An 11291-nucleotide genomic window follows, 5' to 3' on the forward strand; every position below is an offset into this window, starting at 1 on the left:
GGGGGAATAACAGTGTTATAACAGTTAGATATATGTCAGGGGGAGATTTGGAATGTGAGGGGGGATGATGAGGAGTTCCCCTTTATCCAGGTTGCGTTTCAGAAGAATAAATGATAGAAGATGTGATTCAGTGAGAAGATTCTTTATAGTGCATGGATATGATGGCAATGGAATTCTCCATAAATATTAATAAATAAAATGAGTTTACTGGTTGGTATTTGATCACAATTAGGGGGTAGATTTGCCAATGTGATGGTTTTGCCTCCCATACCTGTGTATGTCAGAAATAAAGATGAGCTGGCTGACCCAATCGTGTGCTCATAGCTCTGTGCATGGCCCGTCTGTGTGTGCCGCTCCATGCAAGGGTGCGTGTGTTCCTGTACATGCTCCATGACACATGACGCACATGCTCAGACGCCCATTGGCTGTACTGGTGGCCATTGAGCTCCTTAAAGTGGAACTAAAGTGAAAATATAAAAATCACCCTTACCTTTAGTCCTGCAGATCAATCAATGGCACTGACCTTCCCCCACTCCGGTCCCGCATCGTCCTGGAATTCTTCCTCGTCCTTATGCTAAGATAGTGCCGGGCGCCGCCATCTTTGTTCTTCTTTTCCAGTCTTCTTGCTCCATCACCTGAGCTTGCACTGTGCAGGTGTGAGATCGGCATCTCTTTCCCCCATCCTTGAGATTGGCCATGAAGGAGCAGTGAGCCTCCCGGGACGGGAGATGTTTGTATCCCGGAAGGCTCTGCACTCCATATTGATCGCCACATCAATCCAGACCTAAAGGGGCTCCCCCCTAATTTGCAATTAGTTGTAATTTATTCTTCACATATAAGGGTTGTCTTCCTTTTTATGTAAAGCAAAAATGCTGAGTTTAGGTTCGCTTTAAGCGTCAGTTCATGTTTCCTTGATGATTGGTCTTCAAATGTTCCCTCACCTGACCATTCTGTGACCTTTCACGCTTTGTACCGGGCTCAGGTACCCTCTGCTTGCCCCTGGGGTCTCTAGAACCCCATCGCTTCCCCTGCCCGGCTCACCTGACCTGCCCCTGCTTACTATTTTATACCCCATTTTCTGTAACTCATGCACCGGCCAACCATTTGATGCCTCAAGTGTCTGTTGTCCTTTGCTGCCCGCCTGGAAGATGGTTCTGATCCAGACATCTGCCACCAATGGACCCCTGGTCAATGGGAGGGCATCTGCAGCCCATACCAGCTGTGCAGTCCAGGTGCCTGTGCCATCTCTCACCAGATGGAGATGATAGAGAATCGGTGAATGTTGGGAACGCTCAGTCCTCCACCATTGAGCACAATTTGATGGCTGTCATGTGGTGGAGGGCTTGGGGGAGTCATGGAGGTCCTCATAGACAAAGAGGGAGAAGGAAAAGAAAAAAAGGGGGTGGGGGTAAAATTGTGTCTGTGGGGGTACCTATGGGTAGACTAGGAAATACCCAGATACAAGGGGTGCTGAGAAGTTCCTGACTTTGCCCCCTTCCAGATGAAATAGAATAATGAGTGTGGGGGTATATGACAGCCTAATATCTTAGTATATAACTGTACAAATATCAGATCTTTGTGATTCTTTTAGTGAGAAGCTGTGATGGCCGAGGCACAAGCAAGTTTCACGTGGTTGGAGTTACGGGCCGTCATGAAGTTTTTGTTTCTCCAGGGAAAGTTAGCAAAGGACATTCACACTGAGATGTCACAAACACTGGGGGAGAAGTGTCCTTCCTACAGCACTGTCATACCTGGATATCTTGTTTCAAGACCGGGCATTTCACCGATGAAGAGGAGCCCCACAGTGCGCGCCCCCCAACCTCAACTGACCCGGCAACCTGCGATGTCCATGAGCTGATTATTCAGGACCGGTGAATATCGGCATAAAAGATCGCCCAGATACTTGTCATCTCACGGGAGAGTGTTGGGTTTGTTATCACCGCTATCCTAGACATGGCAAGCTTTCAGTGAAGTGCCGAAATGTTTGAACAGTCATCAGAAGAAGGAACGAGTTGAAGCATCCAAAGCTGTTTTGCCCCATTTTGAAGCTGCACAGGACTTTTTGGCTAGGTTAGTGACTGAGGATGAAACCCGGCTCCACATCCATGATCCTGAAACCAAGGAACAGTCAAAGGAGTTGCACCACAGCGGGGCCCCAAGGCCGAAGAAGTTCCAAACTTAGAAATCAGCTAAAAAAGTCATGGCGTCTATTTTCTGGGACAAAGACGGTATTCTGTTGGTGGACTACCTACCTCAGGGCTCTAGTATCACAGGACAGTATTATACTAACCTCCTGGAGGAGGCAATTAAGACAAAACGCCGTGGAAAGTTGGCCAAAGGGATCCTTTATTGCAGGACAATGAACACACGTCCAACGTTGTGGCTGCCAAATTGAACGCACTGGGTTTCCAATTGGTCCACCATCCCCCCTACTCACCTGACCTGGCCCCTTCGGACTATTATCTGTTCCTGAATTTGAAGAAACACCTGAAGGGAAAACGTTTTGAGGACATTTCTGACGTCAAAGATACTGCTGAGAGCTGGTTTGCGGCCCAACCAAAGGACTTTTATTTGAACGGTCTAGAAAAGCTGCAACTACGCCGTACCAAGTGCATCAGTCTCAGGGGGAATACGTGGAATAAATGTGTTATTTCATAACCCCAGCTCTCTTCTTTCTGGGCAAAGCCAGGAACTTCTCAGCACCCCCTCGTACCATGGTAAGGTGAGTCCCGCAGTAGTAGGTGGACATGGAGCAGCATGGTGGCTCAGTGGTTAGCACTCCGGCCTTTGCCGCGCTGGGTCCCAGGTTGGAATCTCGGCCAGGACTCTATCTGCATGGAGTTTGTAGGTTCTCCCCGTGTCTGTGTGGATTTCCTCTGGGTACTCCGGTTTCCTCCAATACCCCAAAAACATGCAGTTAGGTTAATTGGCTTCCCCCGAAATTTACCTTACACTGTGATAATGACATATAACCATTTGAGCTCCTTTGAGGGACAGCTAGTCACATGACTATGGACTTTGTACAGCGCTGCATAATATGTTGGTGCCATATAAATACTGCGTAATAATAATAATGAGGTTGAAGAACAAACAGAAGTCAGAGAGGTTCTGCACCACGGGAGGTAACCGGAATCTCCTCATGGGGAATATCAGAGGACGACCTCAGCAGAACAATGACCGATCGGATTATAAATGGGTCTGTCAGAACCGATCCACCAGTACCAGTATATGTAGATGTCATGGTGATACCCAGCGCATGCAGGACAGGTGACCTAGGTGTGTCTGGGGATCGCTTACCTGTCAGCCCCTCCCCCTCATCCTGTATACTAATTGTTTGAAAACAGAATAATAAAACCTTAAATTGTGAATTCAGTGCTGCCCCTGCGGCCTTCTTTGAGGTGGAAAATCGCATGGTTAGGGTAACAAATGGCTGTAATTCATCTGGGGGGGGGGGGGGGGGGGGGGGGGGGGGGTATTAACAAATACTTCTTAGGGCCCATTTACGTCTTTGTGAACAATTGGAAATGAACGAGCCGCCAACAGACAATAAGATAATGGAAATCCCCCTCTAATGTAAACCAATGGAACGCTCCCTGTATTGTGCACATAGGGTGGGGAATGGGGGTATTATCTCCATGGGGGGGTATTACCTCCATGGGGGAGGGGGTATTATCTCAATGGGGGAGGGGGGTATTACCTCCATGGGGCTGGGGGTATTATGTTCATAGGGGTGGGGTTTATCCCCATTGGGGTGGGGGAGGGGGGTAATAAATCTATGGGGGTGGGGCATTACCTCCCTGCCCCCTCTGTATTGCGCGCAATAGGTGATGACGTCACACAAAGCTGCATATAATTGATGTATTACCCGGTCACATGACCCCATTTCACGGTTTCCAAGGTGATTTTCTCCCATCCTTCCCATCCCCCTCATCCCAGAAATTTCCCGCTCCGCCCTCCGATGAAGATAATTCGATGGCAATGCTCCTCCTTCAATATCGCCCAATCAAAGCACAGCTCCCATCCCCCCCCCCTCCTCTTCATCCCACCGCCTGTTGCTGTAATTGAAATTACATCCCGCCCTGTTTTTTCCACCAATCACCCACCAGAAGTCGAAATCCAGCGTTGTCTCTGCCTTCTGACTCCTCCTTGTTTAGGCAACCAATGGCAAGCTAGGTACCGCTCTCCAGCGCTGTCTCCGCCTATCGTTAGCTCCTCCCTTGAATCGCCTCCAATCATCCGAGAGCATCTGACTCCGCCCTCTCCCCCCTCCCCTCAGCCTGTTTTGGTTCCTCCCTCTCAGGACTCGCCCCTCCCACGGTGTCGCCTTGGATTCGGTGAGCGGGACGGCGGAGGATGGAGCGGACGCTGCTGCTGGAGAATCTCCCTCAGGTGAGGGGAAAGGGGGTGGGGCACGGGGGGAGCTGTGCGGGGACACCGGGGAGGAGGGGTCCTGTGTGGGGGCACCGAGGCCAGGACCGCCGCTCTGTACATGAGCATTGTATAGGGAGAACCCCCCCCCCGTATATTGTAGAGGCCCCCCATATATATTGTATGGAGACCCCCCATATATTGTATAGAGGGACCCCCCTTGCCCTGATGTTGGTGACTGGTGGCTGTGTCCCCGGTTCTTGCAGTATAACGATGGGTTCTGGTCCTTCTGTATTGGCACAATCTGAGTTTCAGTGAAAGGCCTGGGGGGGGGGTCTGGGGGGGGTCACATGTAACGTTTGTATGATGGGACACAAATAATGGGAAAAGGGAATAAAAGCAACAAGAATAAGTTCTGGTGATGTCACTTTGTATCTCTTTCCAGGGCAGGGAGATAGAAAGGGAATGTGTATGCTAATGATATGCAAATATTCCTTTTTTAATATATTGTTATGCAAATCGCTTCAATTTGAAACTGACCCAATGAATTGCAGAGTTTGGCTCCTTTTTAGGTCATTTGCCTTAACTTTGCATAAAGTTTAATTTTTCTGCATCTCATTGACCGTCCTTGGTGTCACCCCGGAGGAGCGGATATTCTGCAGATGTGTCCGGGGTGACTGTGACCCCGTGCAGAGCAATCCATGGGGCGTGTCTTGTGGTGGGGAGGTCGGCCATTGCTTTCTATTCATTGGGTGAGGTTCTTGTATACTGGAGCCAATGATGAGGGACATGGCAGGATTACCAGGTGACTAATGGAGCCGCCTCATCTGATTGGTTGTCTCCCATATATGACAGGTTTGTGCTGTGCAGTCTGACAATATGGAGGTTCAGCAAATGTTCGCTATTCCTGCACATAGTCTGTGGGCTCACTTTTATTAGCTGGGTGACAGGTTCTCTTGATTTTGTGCTGTGCTTGTTGTGGTGTTTGTTGTCAGCGTTCCTGGTTGGAGACTTTGGGAATTCCCAGCGTGCGCTGCGTGACTCATTAAGTGGCCACCTATTGGAATCTATTTTCAGCCACAGTCACTGTGCAGGAATCAGGATCTGTATGAGAGAATCGCGTGCAGCATGTGGTGGGGGTGCTTTTTTAATGTTGGTGGCCGACGCTTCAAAGTGAGATTCTGCGGAATGTATGTAAAATATCCTTTTATTATTGTAAGTGAAAGATCTACCTGGTGAAACTTTTTCATTCCACTTTGCGTTTTAGTGTTATTTTATACAAAGCTCCTGCTGTCAGCTGCCTGTGTGTGATTGAATGATTCACACCCCTCCCTATAAACTCCTCCACAGAATACACCAAATCACATGACTACCAGCCAAGATCACATGGTCTCCTGCTACCATTTGGTGATACACCCAGCAGGGACCTCAGTCATGTGATCAGAGGACTGGTGCAGGGGGTATATAGACCCCTTATTTATAGTTATAATGTGTTTTTATATATAGATTATATTCAGGAAAATAATCGCTTTATAAACATTTCTATTATGTGTTCTAAGAATTCATACACATTAATATTATTGTTAATAATAATAATAATAGTAAACAGTATTTATATAGCGCCAACATATTACACAGCGCTGCACAATAGAGGTTGCAAATGACAGACAGTGACACAGGAGGAGGAGAGGACCCTGACCCCAAGAGCTTACAATCTAGGAGGTCTCACACAATAGGAGGTTGTACACAACCTGTGTGGTAATGGTGGATTTATTAATTTCTTCTGTCACTGATTCCTCCTGCCACTTCTCCAGGAGCCTGGTGGGGGCGCTGGCTGCACATAGAAGCATGAGACTCCTCAGGGGTGGGGCAGTCAAATGTAGAGGGAGGAGTTGAGGAGCTGCTAAGCCAATGGCATCAACTAAAGACTTAAAATTTTAATTATTTTTTATGAATGATCCTTTGAAATATAAACTTGTGTGTGAAAAATCATTTTAGCGCCCTGAATGGTGAAAATTCCCCCACTAATGTGCTTTTTGCAAGTTGTATACCATTTCATAGAGATCAGAACACCCAGCAGGAGATCTGCATCATACAGAATCAGGTCAGTTATGGTGGCCCCCAATATAGGGCCACTTTATATGACAAGGGATCCCCCAAGCACTGCGGCTAACCTTTATATAGGACATTCAGTATTCACAGCTGGGGTTTTCTTTTTTAGGAATTGTTGGTTTGTAATTCGGAGGGAAGATCTGCACGTGTGTGTCTGATATCATAGTACTGGAAATCTGTGAACGGACAATAATTATACAATATAACGCAATGCTGAATATGGAGGCCGATCGCATGTCTGTGCTGCAGATCCTTGTAATAGACGTCTGTCCATGTGTTGGGAGTCATGCATGAGATGCGTGTATTGTCCTGTGATTATTGCGTGTTCATGCCATGCATATATTGCAGATTTATAACTGGAAATGTTGTGATAACATAAATCCATTCCCGCTATAAGAGGATAGAGCAGAGGGGGAGATGACTCCAGGCCGGGAAGGGTTTCGGCATCGATTTCACCCATTATATAAAGATTGCAGCACCGGCCCTGACCACCATCATACCGGGCCCCCATAACGCCTGATGTTTCCTGTGCATTCACCATGATTTATGGCCCCCACAAAGGGAGGCCCTGGGAAGTGCAGGAAGTTTATTATATATCCGGACTCCTGATAACAGGAAGCTGCACATTTCTGGCACAGGTAACGGCAGGAAGTTGTGGAAGGGTCTTATAGAAGAAAACCTGGAGACTTGTCGGATGGTGAATGCCAACCCCGGCTTGTTGGTAAAACCTCTTGTGTAGTCACCGTGGTTAAGGAAATGTAATCAGAACTTTCTTCCTGCTGGAAAACAAATGCGGTGACCCCGATTGGCCAATCAGTAAAACCAACTCATGGGGTCTATCAAACCTGGACCGTTCTCCCCGGGCTCTTTAAGGTGCACCGCCCAGCACTTTCTCCAACCACCCGGCTGTTTCTAGCGGTTACTGAAGAGTTGGGTTACAATACCGGGGCCACCACCTGCCTTACGGCCTAAAACATTTTGGGGTAGAATACTGGAAGGTGAACCAACTGGAATTTCCATGGAGCCCCAACTGTCAGGTGACTTTGTTGTTTGGGCTTTAGCTGCTGAGGTCCAGAGAAGTTTTGGGTATCCATCGAATTTTCATCATTCTTTCATTGTCCCAGATTCGTGTTTGTTGAAATCTTCACAACGGCCATAGAAGAGATGCTGGTTGTGGTTCCGTCCATTTGGGCAGAATTGGTTTCAGCCTGGCGGTGGGTGGACGTTGTAGAACCATCTGAGAGATGTCGTTATCCAATCAGTGAACCATGAAATGTGCAGCGGAGGAGCTCCGGATGAATATTTACACACAGAGTCATCTGAATGACACTCCAGCAGTGATCCCCCCGGCCTGTTAGCTGGGTGCACCACCCGGCACTTTTCAGTAACCACCCGGCTGTTTTTGGGTAATTACTGAAGAGTTGGGTCACAATACAGGGCAGCCCCCCACCTACAGCTTCTTCACACCTGGATTGTATCATTGTTACAGCCTGGCATTCTGATTGGACAATTCCGGCCAAAGATCCGGTGGGGATCTCTGGAACCTTCAACCTCACCAGAGTGGCCACCAGAATTCTGTAATTCCTAAAACCAACTGAGCAGAATTCCACCCCTTCTGCCGAATTCTTTGGGTTTATTCCGGTTTCATCTTCCCCGGCTTGGTTTTGGCTCTTGCAATGACTGGAAGACGTTTCATTCCCCTGGCAGACATGTAAAGATATAATAACTCGGGGTGGTGCCGGCTTTCCGGGGAGTTTTGTGTGCTACTCGCCCAGTAATTAGCTTTGATTATATGTTGGTCCTCCTTGGAGCTATTATATTGTGTTTTGGGAAGTTTCTGTCTCGCCCCAAACAGGAAATCATTCTCTAACGCCCTGTAATAGTAACGTGGGAGGGTCCACGGTTGGCTGCCGCAGCACGATTTGTGGGAGCTGGCTCATCCGCGCCTTCTGATTGGTTTATGGAATTTATTATTAGGGAAAAAAAGGGCCGGTCATTGGGCCTCCACATTGGGGACACGGAAGGCTAAATACTGAGCATGGACGTTATCAAACTTTGGTGGGGTCACCATTCAGCCTCCATTCAGGCACCACGCCGGGAGTTCTGGGCCAATCAGAACTTTATCCTCTCCATATAAAAATGTAATCTCTTCTGCCTCCTCTATAATGTGTCACCGGAAACTTTCACCGTATAGATTCCCTTAGTATCAACCGCCTACAGCAAGGAATGAAACATGCAGCAACCTTCCAGTTATATGATTTCTATTTTATTAGTTTGCTACTTCAGGAATTAACCATAAAAGAACGTTTTAAACTCGCTTTGCTTCTCTCTGATCCCTAAACACCGCCGGCTGCCATTCCTGCAGCAAATCCCAGTGACAGCCTGGACTTGGCATCGCTGCTGACCGCATAAACCGGCACGACCCAAACAAAGGGTAACAACATTCACCCATTTGCAGATCCGGGGGGTACATTTCTACATAACGTTTATTCCTTATTTAACCAGAAGTTAGCTGCAATCACTTCTTTGTACCCCAAGTTTTATTTTTAGTTGATTTAGCTATTATTTAAATTATTGCATTTTTAAAATTTTGCTTCATTTCATTTATTGTTTGGAATATAGAAAGTCAGAAGACATGAAAATTTGAACTGTATGTTACGACCACTTTATTTTCTTTTTTCTGTATGTACCTTGATATATTTTAATAAAAATAATTAAAAAAAAAAAGACATGAAAATTGTGTCCTTATCAACGGGGTACCTTTTTAAAAATATAACGTACAATTCATCTACAGTGAAACTATTCATTGATTGAATTTTATGCAATTAGGAAAATGTGTCAATCCTATACAGATGCCAACCGGGGCCCCAAAACGATATATTATTTGTTATATTACATCAGCATGACATAACGCCCCAATATCACTACAAATAATTGGAGACATAATTGTTACTATTATCTCAGCCAAGGTCCGATGGTACCAGCCACCATTACATACACAACTTCCAGGAATCTCTAGAACAGACATTGGCAGCGGCCCCTCAATCCACTCTAATAAGAGAACCAGTCATCCATTGGCCAAAGCATGGAATTTATTTATGTGTTTAGGGTTTATATAGCGCCAACATATTAAGCAGCGCTGTACAATAAATAGGGGTTGCAAATGACAGATGAATACAGACAGTGTGATCAACCCAAATCAATAGAATATATAAAATATTAATTTTCTTTATCATCCCTGAACTGTTCTGGTCCATATTGGGTATATGTGAGCCAGAACTGCATTGGTTGAAAAGGACAAATCTATCATTTGGGGTGTTCACATTTTTTACATAAAGTCCTAAAAAACACTTAAACTATAAAAAAAAAAATTATTCAATGACCATGGAACTAATTCATTTAAAGAGACCCTGTCACCACACTATTTATTTCTACAACGCAATGGGCTTTTCCTATATTTTCCTGTAAATGTCGAAATACCCATGAAACTGTTTCTGTGTGCCGCCATCTTGGATGTGGCGTCGGCACCCCCAGCAGACTCACAGATGTCAATCAAATGACAAACTAGTATTCTGTGCATGCTTTCCCAGCAACTGCATTAAAGGTTGTGTAGGTAGATGAGGGGTATAGGAGCTGGGCCAACACAGATAAACATTCACCCTCTTCTTTTCTCCCTACCTCGGGGTAGAAATGTTCTATTGTGTGCACACATTTTTGGCAGGATCAGTTAGTACTTTTCTGCACTAATTTGCTAAATTTATCAGAACAACAAAGGAGCCAATAAGATTTAATTGTTAGACCTTAAACCTTCTGATAAGTAATCTAATGATATCCTGGTTGCAGCATTGATTCGGGAATAACATTTTCCTGATTGGTGATTTTATAATTTTTGGTGATCCCAAATATTTTGGCAATTTTGTTGGTTTGTAATACAATGGATAGTTTAGATCTAGAACAAAAACTCCTGAGGCTACCAACTTTTTTTTTTTTAGGTGGAGGACATAGGAGGTTCCTATAGATCTGATCAGCCCATCCAGTGTTCTCCCCAGTTCCAGCTATTTTTGGGTGGGAACTGAGAAGTTGGGTGACCATACAGGGACCACCACCCACCTACAGCTTCTTCCCAACCAGCTTAATAAAAAAGTCTTTGGAGAACACTGCCAAATTTTTGTGGTGGAGGACATAGGAGGCTCCCAGAGATTGGATCAGCCCCCTATGTTGGTGGTGGAGGTTATGGAGGTTCTCAGAGATTGGATCAGCCTGTATGTGGGTGATGGAGGACATAGGAAGCTCCCGGAGATCAGATCAGCCTGTATGTGGGTGATGGAGGACATAGGAGGCTCCCGGAGATCGGATCAGCCTGTATGTTGGTGATGGATGACATAGGAGGGTCCCAGAGATCGGATCAGCCCCTATGTTGGTGGTGGAGGTTATAGGAGGCTCTCGGAGATCGGATCAGCCTGTATGTGGGTGATGGAGGACATAGGAGGGTCCCAGAGATCGGATCAGCCTGTATGTTGGTGGTGGAGGACATAGGAGGGTCCCAGAGATCGGATCAGCCCGTATGTTGGTGATGGATGACATAGGAGGGTCCCAGAGATCGGATCAGCCCGTATGTGGGTGGTGGAGGACATAGGAGGCTCTCGGAGATCGGATCAGCCTGTATGTGGGTGATGGAGGACATAGGAGGCTCCCGGAGATCGGATCAGCACGTATGTTGGTGATGGATGACATAGGAGGCTCCCAGAGATCGGATCAGCCCGTATGTTGGTGGTAGAGGACATAGGAGGCTCCCGGAGATCGGATCAGCC

At 46.5% G+C, this 11291-nt stretch overlaps 1 protein-coding gene across 1 annotated transcript in view; it reads left to right on the top strand.

Annotated features, from left to right (window-relative positions):
* The first annotated feature begins 4302 nt into the window (after positions 1-4302).
* LOC140331789 (uncharacterized) overlaps positions 4303-11291 on the top strand; it is a 23058-nt gene continuing 16069 nt past the window's right edge. Inside the window, exon 1 of the mRNA XM_072413080.1 lies at positions 4303-4389. Coding sequence (XP_072269181.1) covers positions 4354-4389 — 36 coding nt within the window. The 5' untranslated portion in view covers positions 4303-4353. The remainder of the gene's footprint in view (positions 4390-11291) is intronic.

This window comes from Pyxicephalus adspersus, chromosome 5 (genome assembly GCF_032062135.1).
Source record: "Pyxicephalus adspersus chromosome 5, UCB_Pads_2.0, whole genome shotgun sequence".
NCBI lineage: Eukaryota > Metazoa > Chordata > Amphibia > Anura > Pyxicephalidae > Pyxicephalus > Pyxicephalus adspersus.